General features: G+C 40.7%; 1 protein-coding gene across 3 annotated transcripts in view; it reads left to right on the top strand.

The window, feature by feature from the left end:
* XPO6 (exportin 6) overlaps positions 1–20951 on the top strand; it is a 129920-nt gene that overhangs the window by 36609 nt on the left and 72360 nt on the right. For all 3 annotated transcript variants that reach the window (XM_070413429.1, XM_070413431.1, XM_070413430.1), the window contains exons 2-6: positions 4342–4432; positions 7349–7461; positions 8486–8683; positions 15693–15852; positions 17678–17755. In XM_070413429.1, the coding sequence (XP_070269530.1) occupies positions 4342–4432; positions 7349–7461; positions 8486–8683; positions 15693–15852; positions 17678–17755 (640 nt within the window). The remainder of the gene's footprint in view (positions 1–4341; positions 4433–7348; positions 7462–8485; positions 8684–15692; positions 15853–17677; positions 17756–20951) is intronic.

Here is a 20951-nt window from a genome sequence, read left to right as displayed (position 1 = left end):
CTCCCCTGCCAGCTTGATCGACGCCTAACTGCTTCCCTGCTGGCTTGATTGCCCCTAACTACCCTCCCCTGCTGGCCTGGTCACCCCTAACTGTCCTCCCCTGCAGGCCTGGTCACCCCCAATGCCCTCCCTTTCAGGCCTGGTCCCTCCCAGCTGCCCTCCCCTGCTGGCCTTATCGCCCACAACTGCCCTCCCCTGCAGGCCATCTTATGGCCATCTTATGTCCACATGGGGGTGGCCATCTTGTGTGTGGGAGTGATGGTCAATTTGCATATTACTCTTATTAGATAGGATTCCACTTGTGATGGACATTTGGATTCATTTGACTTTTTAAAATTTTTTAATTTTTTAATTTTTTCTTAGAGAGTGGAAGAGACAGAGAAACATCGATTGGTTGCCTCCCACACATGGCCCTGGGCTAGGGATCGAGCCTGCAGGGGAAGTATGTACCCTTGACCAGAATCGAACCCAGGGCCCTTTAATCCGAGGGTCCCCACTTTATCCACTGAGCCAAATCAGCTAGGGCTCTTGACTTTTTTGGATATCCTGAGTAATGGTGCCTGCTGTGAACATTTGTGCACTTTCTCCCTTTTTTTGGCAGGTGGTGGTTGGTGGTGGTGGTATACAAATTTCTGTTGGATGTGTTATCAAGGAATAAAATTGCAGTTAAAAAGCATGTATGTGCTTAGCTGCAAAATGGTTTTCCAGCGTGGGTAAACGAGTGTTTCCTCCTGCCACGAGCAGTATATGCACATTATAGTTGCTCACCATCCTCACTAACACTCGTGACTGTCTTGAATTTTAGCCTTTTGTGGATGAGTAGCACTGTCTTGTTGTTTTCAATTTGAATTTCCCTGATGACTAGTGAGGTTTAGCACTTACGTATAGGCCTTTTGAATACCCTTTTATAACTATTTGCCTGTCAAAAATATTGAGTTATTTGTCTTTTCCTTATTGATTTGAAGTCTTCACTTGATCTCTTCCATAGATTCTGTGACTTTAAGTGAAACACTGTATAAAGAAACCTATTTTACCACAGGCTAGTTGATATAAACTAGAGTTAAGTTACTAATCCATCTTGGCAATGTTATAACAAAACCATGTTGAACCAAAGAATGTTATTCCAGGATGTGCTGTACACTGATGAGAGTTCTCTGTTGTCTATATTGAAAATATCTTCTCCCATTTTGTGGCACTATTTGTTGTGCCATCTGATGAACATTTTTTAAAAAATATATTTTTATTGATTTCAGAGAGGAAGGGAGAGGGAGAGAGAGGTAGAAAAAAAAACACATCAGTGGTGAGAGAATCATTGATTGGCTGCCTCCTGCACGCCCCCTACTGGGGGTCGAGCCCACAATCTGGGCATGTGCGCTAACCGGGAATGGAACCATGACATCCTGGTTCATAGGTTGAGGCTCAGTCACTGAGCGATGAACATTTAGATTTATCAGTCTTTTCCTTTATGTTTAGTGCTTTTATATGTCCTGTTCAGATTTGGTTATAGAGTTTTCCTACCCCAGGGTCATGAAGATGTTCTGTGTTCTCTTTCAGAAGCTTTGTTGTTTTACCTCTCACATTTTCTGTCTATAATCCAAGTGGAATTTTTTTGCATGAATGTCTGACTTGTTTTGAGGCTAATCTTATCTGACCTTAGTTCTTCAAGTTCTGGGAAGCAGTCGGGTGTATCGGAGTCCTCAGTGTTCTTCATGAACTTGTCAGGCAGTGTTTGAGTAGCCTTGGGAATTGAAGCCTCTTCTTCTTACCATAGCATGGCACTTGTTCTTTGTTTTGTGTTCTTTATCCCTTTATTACTTGAAAGTGTAGTCTGTGGGGAATATGACCACATTTTTAATTGCTATTAATTCCTTAACCAAGTGCAGTGTGGATTCTGGCTTCACCACCTGCTTGAACAGCCTTCTTGCCAAATGGGGAGAATTTTCTACTATCCTTCAACCAGTTGTATGTCTTGAACATGTTTTTTGTTTTTACATCTCTATTTTGATTGTTGACCTTGGCAAAGTCTCAGCCTCCTTTCCTTACAAAGTTTCATTTTGAAATCCAGTTGGAAAAGCCCTGCAGCCCGAGGGCATGAATCTCCAGTTTCAAAGTAGTTCTGACCACTTCTGTTGTTTTGTTTTGGTCTATGTTCATTTGTTATCTAAAACCAAATAAAAATGATAGCAGCCAAAGCTAGGAATTAGACCATTCCTTAGTACATGCCCTTGACCGGAATCGAACCTGGGACCTTTCAGTTCGCAGGCCAATGCTCTATCCACTGAGCCAAACCGGTTTCGGCCATTTTTTTTATATATAAACTCATTTTGGAAATTTGAATTTATAACGTTTACTTTGAAAGTCAGTTGTCATTACATAGCCATCAATGAGGCTGGTTTGATCACCACAAAAACCTGAAATGGGACCTAACTGATTTGGCTCAGTGGATAGAGAGCCTCGGCCTGCAGACTGAAGGGTTCCGGGTTCAATTCTTGTCAAGGGCATGTACCTTGGTTGCAGGCTCGATCCCCAGTAGGGGGCGTGCAGGAGGAAGCTGATTGATGTTTCTCATCAATGTTTCTATCTATTCCTCTCCCTTCCTCTCTCTAAAATCAATAAAAATATATTTTAAAAAAAACAACCCAGGGGGTTGGGGCCGGGGGGGGATAAGGACATATATGTAATACCTTAATCAATAAAGAAAGAAAAAAACACCCAAGACATGAAATGGGTTAAAAAGATTGCAGTCTTTAGTCTTGCGTTCTAGTTATTTCTACATTTGAGAAAATTGTGTAGCTTTTCAGTTTAACTTGCAATCTAAGGATATTTTATAAAATTCAGATGAGAAAATTCCTGTCATCACTCAGCATGTCAAAGTTCAGTTGTCATTGCACAGCCATCAGATCATGACCGCAACAGGAGAGGGACAGCATGCCTGACACTGCTTGAACTAGGCCCTCATGTACTGTGTTGTGTGCTCACATGTGCTAGTTGATGTAGATGGGCTGGTGCAAGCCTGATTTAGCTTCGGTAATTAGTACTCATTGTAAGATGTGCTGGTTTATCCAGGGAGATGGCCCAAGTTCTTCAGTCTCCTGAAAAGTCAATTACCAAGTGGAGGCCTCTAGTAATATTACAGTTTGATACATAACACATTTGAATATGGACTTCTTTTAAGGCATAGTTTTTGTAAGTCAGCTTTTACTCTCTGGGCAATGGAGAGGATGTGGGAAATGGAGTAGGGGGAAGGTGGGTGGGAAGATGGGAATTAAGTTCTGGTTGCTTGAATTAAGCAACCAGAACTACTGTTGGCTCTTGATTATCTCTGGGAAGATTAATGCCAGTGAGGATTCAGAAATGGTGTGGGAATGCTCACTTTTTGCAGATGGGCTGTGTGAAGGAGTGTTGACTCAAATTCTGCTGCAACTGATGTGAGAGAAGAGGAAGTGGGTTTGAAAGAGGGGGTGGGCGAACTTTGGAGTCTTGAGCCCTCTCCTCTCATTCTCCACCCAAGCCGTTTTGCTGAGAGTCTGGCTCTCTCTGTGGGTCTGTGATTGGAGGTGCTCTCTAATTTTGAGTTCCTGCTCAGCTTGGCTCTTACTGCACCTTAATCTCTGTTGGCTGCTCATGTGAGATTGAGAGTTGACAGGATGTGTGACTCTTGAATTGAAGCACCTGCAAAACCCCAAGAATCCATGTAGCAGTTTAACTACAATTTCTCTGAATCCAGGTTATGCAGACATGGGGCGTAGTCTATAGGGAACCCTAACCTTTTACCTGAATGTCTTAACCAGGGGTCCTCAAACTTTTTAAACAGGGGGCCAATTCACTGTCCCTCAGATTGTTGGAGGGCCGCACTATAGTTTAAAAAAAAACTATGAACAAATTCCTATGCACACTGCACATATCTTATTTTGAAGTAAAAAAACAAAACGGGAACAAATACAATATTTGTATTTGCATGTGGCCCGCGGGCCATAGTTTGAGGACCCCTGGTCTTAACACTGCCTATTCAGTCAGGGCCATGGGCTGTTAATTTGCTTTCAATATGTTTCCAGAATTAAATTTTGAATGATTTGCTTCTTTTTTTTTTTAAGCATAAATAATTGAAAACCAATTGCACTGTAGCATGAATTTATGGAGTATACTCAAACCTTTGGTTTCAAGCCAGTTGGAAAGTTCCCTTGTTTTTCTGGCTTATACCATGTATTTGAAGAATGTTGAACCAAGATGTTTTCAACAAGTAAATTGCTATTGCTGTTGAATGTGACCTGGAAGAAACTGAGGAACAGTAGAACTAAAGTTACTGTTTATTGATTTTATTTTTTCAAATTCTTTTGTTAGGCATCTGAAGAAACCTCCCTCAGGGCATTGGAAAGTCTGATGACAGAGTTTTTTCATGACTGTACAACCAATGAGAGAAAACGTGAGATAGGTAAGTGAAGTGTTGAGTTGTAGTCATTTGTAATGGAAAAGCCCCAGTGGGGAGGGAGAGTTGGTAGCCTTGGCTTGTCAAGCCTGAATGTTACTCCTTAAGTTCTTGTTCTTTTGGCTCTGGTTCTGCTGGTTGGTGGCCGGTGAGGTCCGCAAATCTAGCTGCAAGGGCTATGTACTAGTGTAGTTCATGGAGCCCCCGGTAATCCACAGTGATGGATTTTCTTTCTTTTGATAAAGTGTGGGGAAACCCTCCTCCTGCTTTGTCCTTGATTTTAGCAGTGTTGAACTTTATAAGAAGCCTGTAAGTATTAATTTAAAAAAATTCAAAGAAATGTTAAAACGTACAAGTTTTTGGTGTGTAGATGTCTAATCTAAACCTCATCTAGTGCCCAGAGATCCTTAAACTGGTCTTACCTCTCGGGGCTTCTTGCTTCTTTTTCCTTATCTCCATTTCCTTATCTCTGTTATCCCACCCTTTCTGCAAGTTTTTATGAATGAAGACTTCAAACAACAGAGCGGTGTAGGTATTTACCTCAGGTCTTTAGGGAACCTCAGTGCCTTTTAGAACCTATTTGATTTTATATTCATTGACATGAACAATATTCTTTAAAGCGTACTTTAAACTAGAAGTGTATACAGATATCAGATCTCTGTCTCAGGGACATGTTTCTCTATGGTCCTAGTATAATCCTTTTTCCTCCCAGGCCTCAGTTAAACCCTGAACTTGAAAATGAAAAATTTTTCTCTATTCAAACTTAAAGGGTTTTTCCCTTGGATGTTTGTACTGACCTTACATTCATTGCTTTTACCTCTTTGGAGGTCTTTATGTGGAATTCTGTGGAGGCCCATTTCTCTGTCCCATTTGGCTTCTCTGACACGTTGACAAGTTAAGTGTTATGGCTGATTATGGTTGAGTTCCGCCTTTTGTCCAAAGCTTGATTGGAGTTTGGATTTCGAGGTCACCAGTACAGCTTTGAGCATCACGTCAGCTCCTGGTAGATGCTAACCTTTTATCTCTTAATTTTAAACTTGGTGTTCTCTTTTGGGCTTGCCCTTCCTTTTCTGAGGACTAGAGAACCAGAGCATTTCTAAACAAGGAGTACTGACAGAAGCTGAGCCCAGTAGCTGAGAAGGCATTTGGCTTGAAGGATTCACTTTGCTTGCTTCCCTAGATCCTCTCGTATTACACAGTTAGCCTGACCCTCCTCCTGTCCCCAGAGTGATCCCTGTTAGTTTTATGCTATTAAAGTACTTTATAGTGAAAACATCACTGGTGATTTTTACCCAAGAAGATAAAGGATCTTTCCCCTATACAGTCTACTATAGTTCAATACTAATTTCTCTGAAATCCTGTTTTTCACTCATACCTGACTTGCTTTTGGTTTTTCTATTAATTTTTGGTTTGCAAAGCAAATATTGCTCACCTTCAGCATTCATGAATGAAAAGTAGAACCTTCGGAACATGTTTGTATTCTAATCTTATTTAAATAACCAGATGCCATAAATGTCTAATTTAAATGAAAGGTGAGAGGAATCGGGGGTTTGGTTCCATAGAGTGGGTGTGTCTTAGTTCAGCTTCATTCCAGTGTGGGCTGGAACCACTTGTTACCTTTTTGATATCTTAGAATGAACTAAAGGTGCACCTAGCTAGGTGGGAGAAAGGCGCCGCCCACTCGCTACCAAAGGTGTGTTATTAGTGCTCTAGAGAGAGAGCTGTCAGTAGGGAACCTTGAGAGACAAACCTGAAGCATCATAGAGGAGCAGCTATTCTCTAGGGATCAGACTCAGTGACTTAGTGGCAAGTTCTAGAACAGAACCCTGAGTTCCTCATTTCCAGTCAGAGCTCATTCTCTTCGGTTTGACTTGACCTCTGGGATTCATAGGAATTTTTATTTGATTATAAGAACAGGTCATCAGCTTCCTTTTATGGAATTTGTAATGAGCCTGCCTTCGTGCATGTAGCCTAAGTCCTAGGGTCTAGCAGAGCAGTGACTTTAGGATTAGAATGGGCTGCTGTGCTTCCTTCTTTTCCAAGGGCTTCCTAGAATCTCTCAGGGTTGTTGCCTTTTCCTGTTACATTTCATGACCAGTACAGCAGGTTAAGGTGACTGAGGGCAGCATGTGCAGAAACATGGTGATAGACTCGTAATGCTTGCTGTCTGTGGTCCTGGATGATGCTACCGCAGCCTGAGGAGGAGGAAACCATTTCTAACTGATTTGATGTGGACAGGGCTGTTCTTGGCATCTCCCATGATTGCTACTCTTTTTTACTTTTTTGGCTGGTAGTTAGAAATAAAACTAAACCAAATGAAGAGAATTAGCCATCTTGCATTCACTTGCATTTTTGTCTATTCTTTGTTTATAATTTTCCCTACTTCTCTAGACAGCATTTTTTTTGTGTGTGTGTGTGTGTGAACAGTGTGAGTGAGTGGTGGGGAGATATATACAAGGTATCTCCAAAATAGCTGATAGCTCCATTTTGAAAATGAAATGTATGTTAGTAAACACTGCCCTTATAATTATTCAGAGACACCATAGATATATCTCCTGCCCCAGAGGAAACATGTTAGCAATTAGCCATATAAGGTGAAATGATACTCTTATAACTGTCTATCCACACATTAGGTTAAGTAAGAACTTGAACAATTAAAGTTTCTCTGCTGAAAAAAGTGTCTGTTGCAAGCTTACTGACTTTAAAATGCCTGCATACACTGTCAGTGCTCATGGTCATCTCAGAGTTGGAAAAATATGGTCTGTCCTTTCTGTGTTGAAAAATAAGCTGGATTTTGTAGTTGGTTTTGACAACATTAGCATATGTAGAGAGCGGCACATTTTTAAAAAATAAGACAGCCCAGCCTTGTATTAATTTTATATATTTTCATAGCCTTCTTTTGTTGCTATTTAACTTTTCCAGAGGAGCTTCTTAATAACTTTGCCCAGCAAGTAGGAGCCTGGAGATTCTGCCTGTACTTTCTCTCCAGCACTAGGAATGACTATGTAATGATGTACAGTTTGACGGTTTTTGAGGTAAGTTGTCAGATAATTCTATACTGTTTTGAAAAGCATTTGTAGTCACATTGCCATGTCATTGGCACGAGACTTTAGCTTTGATGTACAGATGGCTGGGAAACAGTGGTAACTTCACTCAGGGGCTTCTCCACTTGTTGCCATTATCAAGGTGTCTGGTGTGCTGGCGGCACGGTTCTGTCTTTGACACCAGAAAGGTAAGATGGGGTCGGGTAGGTAGGTCCTTTGTGGTAGTATATAATTTTCCTTCCATGTTATCATTTAAAAAAATTTTTTTTATTGTTTTCAGAAAGGAAGGGAGAGGGAGAGAGAGATACAAACATCAATGATGAGAGAGAATCACTGATTGGCTGCCTCCTGCATGCCCCCCTACTGGGGATCATGCCCGTAATCTGGGCATGCGAATTGAACCCAAGATCCTTCAGTCTACAGACAGACGCTCTATCCACTGAGCTAAACCAGCTAGGATACCACGTTATCATTTAGAAAAAGATAATTAAAGTTTGGGAGGAGGGATGATACCCAGAATATTCTCATCCTAAGCACAAAAATTTTCATTTTAATCAACTCGCTTCCCATTTTTGTCTTCCTATATACACTTAAAAAAACCAATTATAATAATCGTATTGCTCATGCCACTTTATATTATGCTCCCTCCCTTGTCTTTATATAATATTTCTCTAAGTGGTTATACCATTGTTCACCAAGCCATTCTTCTGTTTTTGAACATAAGTTGTTTCTGTCATTATTTTGTGGTGGCCGTTAGAGACAGCCATGTAATAGATAGTTTTACACGTACAGCTTTTTTATTTCCATTAAATTATTTAGCAGATCTTTCCAGGAATGGAATTGTGGTTTTATAGGATTTGAATATTTTTATCATTCTTATTGCAACATTGCATTGCTCCAAACCTTTGTTTACAATCAGGATTGCTTGTTTGAGGTGATACAGCTAACCATTGGATGAAAATCAGTTATTTTTATGTATAGATGGCTAACTTCAGGATGTATATTTGTTTTTCAGAATCTGATCAATAAAATGTGGCTTGGGGTCCCATCTCAGGATAAGATGGAAATCCGTAGCTGCCTACCCAAACTCCTTTTGGCTCACCACAAAACCTTACCTTACTTTGTCCGGAACAAGCTCTGCAAAGTTATTGTTGATATTGGCCGTCAGGATTGGCCCATGTTCTATCATGACTTTTTTACTAACATTTTACAGGTAAGGACATATCTGAGGAAACTTTATCTTGTATATACTTTGTTTGTAGAAATGATTATTTCCTTTTTTGAAGAGGAGTTTTAAGATTAGCATTTTGGAGCTACAGTAGTGATAAATTCACTTAATTTTGTATTCTTGAGAGGTGCAGTGGAGAAAGAGTGTGGGAAACCCAATTGCTTTGTTAACCTCTTGTGAAATTTTGTTCAGCAAATATTTAAAAGCCTGTTAGGTACTGTGCCAGGTATTAGAGTACAAGGATGAGGCCTTCAGAGCCATAATTTGATAGGGAGATAGCTGTGCTAACAGTAATTATCCAACAATATGGCAATTACTGTAGTGGAAGTATGTGTAGAGTGCAGTGGCGGCATAGCATTCAGACTCAAGGTGCTGAAGTACCTTGTTGCTGGTGGTGAGATGAGAGGTAGTGTTCAGCGTAAGAGGATAGATTGATGGGCAGGGGCCAGCCCAGGATGGGCCTGGCTCAATGACGAGTTTGGAGAAGGGAGAAAATGGCACATTTTTATGTTGGAGTGATAACTTCAGCAATCGTGTGGAGTGTGGATTGCAGAGGGGCTGCAGTGAAGGTGGCCAGTAAGGCTGCTGTTTGCCAAGTCTGAGTGAGACAAGGAGAATCTGAGCCAAGCAGAGAGGCCTGCCTGGTAGATAGAGGCGAGGCACTTAGGAGACAGAGTAAAAAAGCTTTGGTCAGTGGGTGGTGAGGGTCAAGGAAGGGAGGAATCTAGGATGTTTTCCAGATTTCAGGCTTAAGTAGCAAATTTTCCAGGACAGGGATGAAGAACAAAGGAATGAATTTTGGTAGATGGTAAATTTAGTTTGGCAGAAAAGACACTTAAAATTAGTTCCTTCAGTATATATCTTGTGAGACATTAGGAAATGTGGATCTGGGGTTCAGGAAAGAGGTCTTACTACATACATGTCAGGATTGGAAGTCATCAGGGAATAACTAGAGGGGACCTAAGCCAAGAGGGAGATGATGTTCATCTGAATCATGTGATACAGCTGGAAACATTTAATTAATATTTATTTATTTATTTTAAATATATTTTTATTGATTTCAGAGAGGAAGGGAGAGGAATAGAGAGATAGAAACATTAATGATGAGAGAGAATCATTGATGGGCTGCCTCTTGCACGCCCTCTACTAGGGATCGAGCCTATAACCTGGGCATGTACTCTTTTTTAAAAAATATATTTTATTGCTTTTTTACAGAGAGGAAGGGAGAGGGATAGAGAGTTAGAAACATCGATGAGAGAGAAACATCGATCAGCTGCCTCCTGCACACCTCCTACTGGGGATGTGCCCACAACCAAGGTACATGCCCTTGACCGGAATCGAACCTGGGACCTTTCAGTCCGCAGGCCGATGGTCTATTCACTGAGCCAAACTGGTTAGGGCTGGGCATGTACTCTTAACTGGAATTGAACCCGGTACCCTTCAGTCCGAAGGCCGATGCTCTATTCACTGAGCCAAACTAGCTAGGACTTTATAAATTCTTTATGATGTTCATCTGAATCATGTGATGCTGCTGGAAACATTTTACTTCTTTATTTTTTATTTTATTTTGAAAAACTTTATTGTTGAGAGTATTACAGATGTTCCCCTTTGCCCCCTTCAACCTGATTCCCTCCCTGCCCCAGGCCTTCAACTCCCTTTTGTCTGTGTCCATAGGTAATGCATATATGCATATAAGTTTTTGGTTAATCTCTTCCTGCCCCCATCTCCCCCCTTCCCTCTGAGATTCGACAGTCTGTTCCATGTTTTCATGCCTCTGGTTCTATTTTTTTCATCATTTTAGTATTTTGGACTAAGTGAGCTTTAAAATCTTTTCAAGTTTTATTCTCTGCTGCTTATTTATCCACGAGAACCAGTCAGTGGCATGAAAACCATGTCAAGAATGATTGGTGCTCAATTGCTGACATTTCTGATAATGATAATAAAGTGCACCTTTTCTTCAGGTATTGGTAAACAAGACCAAATTGGTTCTGGAATCAACTTCATCATTACATGATTCTTTGATTAAGCCATCTGAAAGGTTTTTTGGACTCAGTTCCATCATGGTCTGCTTGCAGTCTGGGTTGCATAGTTTTTAAATTAAAAAAAAATTTTTTTTTAAAACTCTGACAGTTGGCTGAAACATCTATGCAGTTTATGCCACCATCATTTTTATTTTTCAGTTGACATACAATATTATATTAATTTTAGGTGTACACTCAGTGATTAGGGAGGAGTTGATTCAGGGCCCCAGAGGATACTTGCAGTTCTGTGCATTGGTTGTACCCTTTCTAGGCTACTGAGAAAGAAGTAGTTATAGTCAAAACTTACAACCTCCCTGAACCTCTCCCCTATCCCTGCCATGCACTAGCATACATACTACACCAGGGGTCCTCAAACTTTTTAAACAGGGGGCCAATTCACTGTCCCTCAGATCGTTGGAGGGCCGCACTATAGTTTAAAAAAAAACTATGAACAAATTCCTATGCACACTGCACATATCTTATTTTGAAGTAAAAAAACAAAACGGGAACAAATACAATATTTGTATTTGCATGTGGCCCCCGGGCCATAGTTTGAGGACCCCTGTACTACACCTTTCTAGTCTATTCTTCAGGTTCCTGAAATCTGCTGAGCTGGATCTGTAGCCACTGTGCTGGGCCAGATAATTTAGGAGCAAGCAGCATAGGAAAAGAATTGCCTTTTCTCCCCTGATTGTTCTTTCAAGTAACGAATAACTTTCATTTTCATCCTGTTTCTTGCCTGTCTTCCCTTCTTTCAATGATGAAAAAAGGAGGGCTTTAAGATAACATTTTCCATATTGTAGGGATTTATTTCTAGGGAGCACAGAAGCATTTCATATCTATAGAAAAGTGTATTGCCAAATGGAATTTTGGTTGCACAAGTCATTCCCAGCTGAAAGAGTAAGATTGAAGTTTTGAGGGAAAATAGAGACACCAGAGAGAAAAAAGAAGTGAAAGGGGGAAATAATGGAAATCTTATAAAATACAGAAGAATAACCCAAATGGAAAGAGGTGCTTATGAAGGGTCAGTTCTACTTTATTGGAGGAAAAATTGTTGCATGAGGATTTTCTGTCCCCCAACTCACCACTGCATTATCTGAATTTAAGTTGGTGTTAGAAATAGCCCAAACTTGTGGAAAATGAAGAGAAAACTTGGAGGATGTACTTGAAGTTTTAGCGTTCAAGAGAACTGATTTAATAGAGAGCTTATTAAAAAGATGAGGTAACATTGGTTTAATCACATAAATTTCAGGTTGACAACATTACAACTTGATATCTATATACTCTACTGCATGCTCGCTACCAAAAGTCTAGTTTCCATCTGTCACCAATAGAGAGCATTAAAAAAAATTGTTGTCAGTATACTTTTTTAAAAAGGTTTTTAAAATTGATTTTTAGAGAGAGATGAAGGGGGAGAGAAATATCTATGTAAAAATGAAATATCTATCGGCTACCTCCTACATGCCCTCTGTTGGGGATCAAGCCTGAAACCTGGACATGTGCTTCTATTAGGAATTGAACCGACAGCCTTGTGGTGCACAGGACGACACCCAACCACCTGAGCCACACTGGCCAGGACTAGAGAGCATTTTTAATATGTCATTAATTGCTACTGGTTTTACATAATGCTGTTCCTGAGAGCAGTTGAATTTATCAAAGTTTCCATTATTTGAGTGCCTTTCCTTGATCTGCAAAGGGAAGAGTTGATTTCAGGCAAAGGAAAGTGCCCTATATTTCTTTCTTTAAATCATTTTTCAGTTGACATACAATATTATATTAATTTCAGGTGTACACCCAGTGATTAGACATTATATAACTAAGCGATCATCCTGATAAATCTTGATTTATACATAATTATTAGAATATTATTGATTATATTCCCTATGCTGTACTTTACATCCCCATGACTATTCTGTAACAACCAATTTGTACTTTTTAATCCCCTTCACCTTTTTCATCCAACTCCCGCCTCGGCCCCTCCCATCTGGCAACTATCAAAATGTTCTCTGGATCTGAGTCTGTTTCTGTTTTGTTTCTTTGTTTATTTTGTTGTTATTTTACATTCATTTGTGGATAGACATGTATTTATTTCTATTTTATTGATCATATTTTTGATTTTTTTTTTTCTTCTTATTCTTCTTAAACAAGACCCTTTAACATTTCATATAATACTGGTTTGGTGGTGATTAACTCCATTAGCTTTTCCTTGTTTGGGAAGCTATCTGTCCTTTGATTCTAAATGATAGCTTTGCTGGGTAATCTTGGTTGTAAGTCCTTGCTTTTCATCACTTTGAATATTTCTTGCAATTCCCTTCTGTCCTGCAAAATTTCTGTTGAGAAATCAACTGACAGAATTATGGGAGCTCTCTTGTAGGTAACTAACTGTTCTGCTCTTGCTGCTTTTAATTTCTTTAAAAATTTTCTTGAATCCTCACCTGAGGATATCTTTTCCTCACTGATTTTTAGAGATAGTGAAAGGGAGGGAGGGGGAGAGAGGAAAAAGGAGAGGGAGAGGGAGAGGGAAGGGAGAGAGAGACAAAGAGAGAGAAACATTGATGTGAGAGACACATTGATTGGTTGCCCCCCGCATGTGCCCCGACCATGGCCAGGGAGTGAACTTGCAACCCAGGTTTGTGCCCCTGATGGGGAATCCAACCGTGACCCTTTGGTTTGCGTGGGCCAACACTCTAACCACTGGCCAGAACAAGATACTCTTTTTGGCTTTAACCTTTTGGATTTTAATTATGATGTATTTTGGTGTGGGCCTCTTTGGGTTCATCTTGTTTGGGATGCTCTGCACTTCCTGGACTTTTATGTCTATTTCCTTCTGTCATTTTTAAAAGTAGGTTTTCAATTTCTTGCTCTCTCTCTTCTTCTTCTGGCACTCCCATGATGTGAATGTTGGTATGCTTGAAATTGTCCCAGAGACTCCTTATACTATCTTCTATACTAGTTTTTTGGATTTTTTTTTTTTTCTAAGAGACGGGGTCTCACTATGTTGCCCAGGCTGGAGTGCAGTGGCTCTTCACAGGCATGATCCCACTACTGATCAGCACGGGAGCTTTGACCTGCTCCGTCTCCGACCTGGGTCGGTTCACCCCTCCTTAGGCAACCTGGTGGCCCCGCTCCCGGGAGGTCACCATATTGATGTTGAACTTAGTGCGGACACCCGATCGGCATAGCGCACTACAGCCCAGAACTCGTGGGCTCAAGCGATCCTCCAGCCTTAGCCTCCCGAGTAGCTGGGACTACAGGCGCGCACCACCGCGCCCGGCTAGTTTTTTGGATTCTTTTTGCTGTTCTGATTAGGTGTTTTTGCTTCCTTGTATTCCAAATTGCTGATTTGATTCTTGGTTTCATCTACTCTATTGTCAATTCCCTGTAACTTATTCTTAATTTCAGTTAGTGTATCCTTCATTTCTCACTGGTCCTTTTTTATGGTTTCCATGTCCTTGTTTATGCTGTTGAAGTTCTCTCTAAGTTCCTGTACTCTTCCCCTAAGTTCATTGAGCATCAGAGGAACAATGACCTCTGCCAGCTCTTGTGTCTGGGGGAAAGCTGTCCCCCTAGCTCTTGCCTGATGCCAGATACTTCAGTTCCTCCCCTTATGTCCCTGGTGCCTTTCCAGCTGCTGCCCCAGTGCTGGAGTGCAGAAAGAGTGAGTTTGAGTACGTCCATGTGCAGGCCCTTTAAGAGGAACTGCCTGGGACTCCAGCAGCCTCTGTCTCACTCAGTCTTAATTTCCCCTGGTTTGTATAGCTAGAAGTTAGGGGGACTTCTCTTCCCAGCACTAGAAGCCTAGGCCTGCTGTGGGGTTGGGACTCCTCGCTCCACAGCTGAGATATCCCTTCTGATTTTTATCCACCACGTGTGTGACCAGCCCGTTCTACGTCTCCACCCCTCCTCCTACCAGTCTCGATGTGGCTTCTTCTTTGAATCCTTAATTGTAGGACTTCCATTCAGCTAGATTTCAGGTGGTTCTGAATGAAGGTTGTTCTGTAGTTTAGTTGTAATTTTGATATGGTTGTCGGAGGATGCGAATATGGTGTTTACTGACGCTGCCATCTTGACTGGAAGTCTGCCCTAGATGTCTTGAAGTGGGGAATATACATTCTATCTGTGTGCAGTTCATCTTGTCCTTCTCTTCACTAAGGCTTATATTTTGTTGATTGAGTAAAGTATTTATTTGTATCAGAGCATGAACTACATTTAAAGTTAATTATGATTTAAGAAAATGGTCAAGTATTCCTTAAGTTGTTTGCTCTTTTATAGATTGTAGCATATAGCCAAACAAAGAATTTTAGTGGCAACTCATTTTCTTTTACCAATTCTGGAAACTAAAAAAATGCAATAGTAATGCTTTGAATTTTGTGAAATTGATTAGAAAGAGATAAGTAGTGCTATGCTATTGAAGATGTTACCTTTTTTCTATTTCATGTTTAAGGAAACTTTATTATGGTACAGTGGATATTGTAGGTGCTAGAAAAAGTGACTTGCTGCATAGTATTTGTGAAGTTATAGCTGTATTATTAGTGTAATGGTGTATATGCAATGTTTCTGCCTGCCATGTATTTAATCTTAAACTTGCATGAAGCATACAAAGTTTAGAAATGTAAAGTTGACTTAACACTTGAATGTTAAAAAGGTATCACAAGTGTGTTAATAACTAATAAATTTGGACAAAGTAACCAAGGCTGTGTTTAAAATCTAGACATGTATAAAAATCGTCATGGTAGGTGTAAGGGAGCATTGTTGTCATTTTTAAGTTTATGATATTAGCATTTTTTATTTAAAATAAGATGAGAATATATTTTGAATGGTTAAAAAAATGACATAAGTGTGCATTAAGTCATTTTTCTAAACCGTTGATTTATACAACCTATTTATGTATGATTAAATACACAGGCGTACTTTGCAGTTTATTCTTACTCATACCTTAAACAGTTTTCTCAGAACTTACCTTTTCCTGGCAGTTGATTCAGTCCCCTGTGACTACCCCCCTTGGGCTGATCATGTTGAAAACAACTTCAGAAGAGCTGGCTTGTCCCCGTGAGGACCTCAGTGTGGCTCGGAAAGAGGAGTTGCGGAAGCTGCTGCTGGACCAGGTGCAGACAGTGCTTGGCCTACTGACAGGTGAGCACAGGTGGTGCCCAGCGTCAGAGGCCTGCCTTCGGAGGACCAGAGCTCAGGCCCTGGCTCTCAGTATATTTGAGCAGTTGTTTTAGCTGTTACTGAATCTGAGCATCAAAACAGAAAGAATGTGGTGCTGTATTCCCAGCACCAGTCCAGTGTCTCGCACTTAGTAGACTCAAAAAATGTTTCTGACCTACTTTTCTTAAAGTCTTTCATTGATTGGTGCTCACTCTTACTGCGATTAATGAGGTATAGACCAGGCCATCGGAATGGGATTGAAATGCTGATTACTGTATCCTAAGTAAAGTGGGTGGCGAACACTCTATTGAAAATAATTTGTACTTAAAATCAGGAGAAGTTGGAGGAGTAGGAAGATAGAAAATTTCAAATTTTGTGTGGGAGAAGTGAGACAGACAAAGTGTGTAACAGCATCATGTGTGTTAGGTTGTATTAGTATGTAGCATTTTCTTTGCCATCTTTTCTGTTTTATTGGAGCCCCATGACAATGTGTGGAGAGTAAGAATAAACAGAAAGCAAACTGACGAATGAGACAGGAGGGTGGAAGAGATTGGAGCACCCTGAGTCAGGAGGGCTGTGACCACTGCGCTGCCAGTGGGCCCTGCTTGTTAGGAGGTGCAGGGCAGCCTGGCTGAGAGGTGCCAGGAGCCTGGGCTTGCTTGGAAATGTAGTGTCTTCAGCTTCTCTGCCCAGGTTTCTTGGATGCCTAGGAACTTTTTTCTTTTGTATGTGTTACAAAGGTGCTTAGCATGCAGTGGGCACTTAAAGTTGGTTATAAGAATGCTTGATCAAAAGTAATCTTGTTATTTGCCCACATCCCTCCCCAGATTTCTAGGCAGAAACCAAACCCTCAGAGCTTTCATTCAAAGCACTTATTGACATCCCTGACTAAGTGTTAAATTTCTAGAGTTAGGGACTGTGTCTGATACCTTTACGTTCCACTTTGTGTAGCTATCACACTATATGGGACATTCCAGAACATTTACAATGCTTCTTCCCTCAACCCACTGTCTGTCTCTATGGATTTTTCTAATTGGACTTTTCATAAAATGGAATCATACAATATGTGACCTTTTGTGTCTGGCTTCTTTTACTTAGCATGATATTTTCAAAGTTTATCCATCCCATAATATTAAATATTTTGGGAACAAAATATTTTCAGAAACTTTTGTGATCATAATAGGTACCAGGTTCTATAAGGAGAAACAAAGAGGAATGAAACACAGTCCCTGCCCTCTAGTAATGTTTACTTCATTAGGGGAGACAGACCGTTAAAACCTGCATTAAGAGTTATGGTAGAGGTGTGTTTTATGTGCAGGCAAAACCTAACAGACAGGAAGACTCCTTGGAGGAGATGAGCTGAGTGGAATTCTGAGGACCAGAGAGGTAGCCCTTAGTCTGGTGTAAAAGTCAAGTTGGGATTCTGGGGGAGGGAGCAGGTCAGAGGTTGAGAAAGGGAAGGACAAGTGGAAGAAACAGCAAGTAGTGCAGCATGATGAAGCCTTCTGTGTGCGGTGGGGGTGAGGTGAGAAGGGAGGACAGAGGCCAGATGCTGAGATTGTGTGGGTTTAGTGGGTGAGGAAGGTAAGAGGAGGCAGGCTTGGGGGGCGGCGGGGGGGGGGGTGGGGTAAGTTGAGTTTGGAATATCCAAGTGGTGCTGTCCAAGAAGTAGTTAGACATACGGTTGAGAGGGATGTTCAGACATTGATGTTTGATCAAAGATATCAATAAATTGTTTTTCTAAATCTGATTTGCACATGTTGGACTTTATTTTTCTCTTAAACTCAGTTTCCCTTTCTTGATATAGGTATCTTGGAGTCTGTCTGGGACAAACACAGCGTTACTGCCGCCACCCCGCCACCATCCCCAACCTCAGGAGAAAGTGGTATGGTCTGCTCACCACATGGTGTTCTTTTTAAATGCAATGGAGGGTCTCAGCAGGGTAGCAACTGCTTATTTATGCCAGATCCAGATGCTGACTCTTCATTAGTCTATTTTTGGCCTTTTTGTCCATGTTTTCTGAGTAGCTTTCTTAGTTCCTCTTACGTACTCACTCGTACTTCCTAGTACACTACTTAGAATGACATGTTTTGTTTCTTCCTTGCCCATCAGGAAGATGGCACTTTTGATCTTCTGTCACCCACTTCCATCCCCTTCAGCTTATATCTCTGATCCTCCTGGTTTGTTTTTCCCTTTTTCTCAGTTATCATGGCTGTGTTGCTCATGCATGGGGCTTGATAGGTCGGCTTTGTAGTTCTGCAGGCGTCGCTGTTGTGGCAGAGGCTGAAGGAGGGGACAGGGTTATGTGGAGTGCTTTCTTCCCCACTGGGCTCATGCAGACCAGTGTGCAGTAATCAGCTTTGACTTGACGTCAGGTCAGAATAATTTGATAAAGCATGGGCATATTTGCAGTGGTCATTAAATAGTTTACTGTAGTTAGTTATTGTCTACAGTTACACTAATAGCTGTTTCAAAAGTCAGGGTGCAGTTCACCTAAAAATGGCTACTTTCAGGGATGGGTGGAAAGAGGAAATTGTGTCTGAGCTGGAACTTTTAGTTTCTAAATGCTTTTGTTTACACTAAATAATCACAAATGCTTTTCAAGTAGAGAGCATCCTGTGAATTGGCACATATTTCTTCCTCTACTGTAAAGGTTGCTGTGGCTAATGAGAAATATTTCCACATCTTTCTCCTCTACCCCGAGGAAATGTGATGTTGAAATCAGACATCTCTAAGCCCATGCTGTTTCACGTAACCTTTTGTTAATATGTGGAAGTTGAAATTCTTGCAGTTACTAGAGAATTGAAAATATATCATGAAATTTGGGCACTGTTCAGAGTTTACTGGCCCGTGTGGCTCAGTTGGTTGGAGCATCATTGGTGATAGGTTCACTTCCCTGTCAAGGCACATATCCAGGCTGTGGGTTCGATCGATTCCTGGTTGGGGCGCATGCAGGAGGCAACCCAACTGATTGATGTTTCCTTCCCTCCCTTCCTTCTTCCCTTCCTCCCTCTCTCTAAAACCAATAAAAAAATAAATAAATAAAAGTAAACACTAAAAAAATGTCCTGGCCAGTTTTGCTCAGTTGTTACAGCGTTGGCCCACAGCCAAAGGATTGTGGGTTTGATGCCAGGTCAAGGGCATCTACCTTGGTTGCAGGTTCAATCTCCTAGCCCCGGTCAGGGCCAGTGTGGGAGGCAACCAGTTGATGTGTCTCTTTCACATCGATGTTTCTATGTTTCTCTCTCCCCCTCTCTCCCCCTCTCTCCCCTTCTCTTCCCCTCTCTCCCCCTCTCTCCCCCTCCACCCCTCTCTTCCTCTTCCTCTCCCTCTCCCTCTCCCTCCCCCCTCCCTTTCACTCTCTGAAAAATCAATGGAAAAAATATTCTCAGTGAGGATTAAAAAAAAGTAAAAAAAAACATGTTTAGAGTTATTTATCATACTTCTTAGATTAAAATCTATTACAGAGGCCTAGAATATATTAAAAGCCCACAGAAAATTGAACTTTGTTTGTACTTTGTGGCAAGCCTTCATTTTCAAGGTGAATGAATATTTGAGGTGACTTACCAGATTTATATTTTGCAATATTTGAATGGCTGAAGAAAGAATTGCAAATGATACAGAGATTTGATTTTATGAATATATCCCTTGGAGTGTCCTGCAATTTAGCTAATCTTAAAATGTGTCATTTCACTTAAATAATGATTTGCAAAGATTAGTTCTTTTGAATTAGATTTGTTTTTAGATAGTTGAACCCTAGCTTACTTACCATCCAGTTAAAGTTAACAGCATCAGGCATATTCCAGAAAAACTTGTTTTTCTGTGATGCTTTTCCACTACCAAAATATTTGTGTTTTAGTTGGCTTTGTTCAGGTACATTCCAAGCTAATAACTCAGTTTATACTTCGATAGACTTATTTTTTTGGAGCCCAGGTTGGGGAATATCAAATAATATAAATAAAAAATAATGTTTGCTCTTTATGTGTTGCCTAAGTTTTGTGTATGAGGTTAGGGAAAATAAAATATGAACTAATTTGACATTTCCATATAAATAAAACCTAAAAACATGGTGTGTATTTCTTGACAGTTGTCTCTTAGACACTATTAAATTTTTTTTGAAGTCTTGAATTTTAGTATTTGAGAAAAAGCAAAATAAATTGAGACTGGGCGGGGGAGGGGGCTAAGGAATTAAGTAAAGCTTTTTAAGCTGATATGCTTTCCCTTTAAAAAATAGAGTTGCACATTCAGTTGTTACTCTTCTCTTTGTGACAGCTGCAAGGGAAGTCATTAGATTTTGCCCTATTATTTGGACAGCACTGGTGATTTAATCAACATTTGTTTCAATGCTTTCACTCAACTGCCTTTATGCACTTAAGACACCAAAATTTCTAAGCAGTAAAATTTCTAGAAAATTCCTTAGCTTTCTTGACCATAAGCTTAGTTTTTTGTAGGAAATTCATTCTGAGAGAGGTTAGGACCCAGTGAGTACCTAAGTAACTTAAACACACCCATCAATAGTCCCTGATGGGCCCTCCTGCCCTGCCAGTCCTGTTCAGACTTAGCTCCTGAGCCTTTGGTCTCTTTTCTCATATACTGTCTTGTAAAGTTGTTTTCTGTCTTATCACTTTCAAAGAACAAAGCCCAGGGACTAGTTCTTAGAGCAACTACTCTAACAATCGATAGAGAAAAAAGTCTTAAAGGGTGTGTGTGGTTTATTTCTCAGAATAGTTCCCCAAATTGTTGCCTTATCTCCTAAACTCCTTTCACTAGGCCAGATGTAGATGTGAAGTAGATGATGGTTTTATGTTTCGTTTACAAACAAGGAAGTTGGGGCCCTAGGGGGTAACTTGCCAGAGGTCACAGCACCAGTCAGTGGTGGAGCAGGGATGTGACTCCATCATTCCTAATCTACGTGCACTGTCTTTGTCCTAAGTTTGCTTTCGTGGTCACTCTCACCACTTTTCCCAGCCTCCTCCTTCCCCTGGTTTCGAGTCCTGGCTCTGCCACTTCCTCTGTTTGCCTTCTCTGATTGATGCTGTCCTTTGAGGATGAATTGAGAGAAGATGTGGGTGTGTCCTCTG

Source organism: Myotis yumanensis, unplaced genomic scaffold (genome assembly GCF_028538775.1).
Source record: "Myotis yumanensis isolate MYYU_CA2020_CCGP unplaced genomic scaffold, mMyoYum1.0.hap1 SCAF_4, whole genome shotgun sequence".
In the NCBI taxonomy this organism is placed as follows: domain Eukaryota; kingdom Metazoa; phylum Chordata; class Mammalia; order Chiroptera; family Vespertilionidae; genus Myotis; species Myotis yumanensis.
Note: the sequence above shows the minus strand (reverse complement) of the source record. Positions and strands in the feature narration are given on the sequence as shown.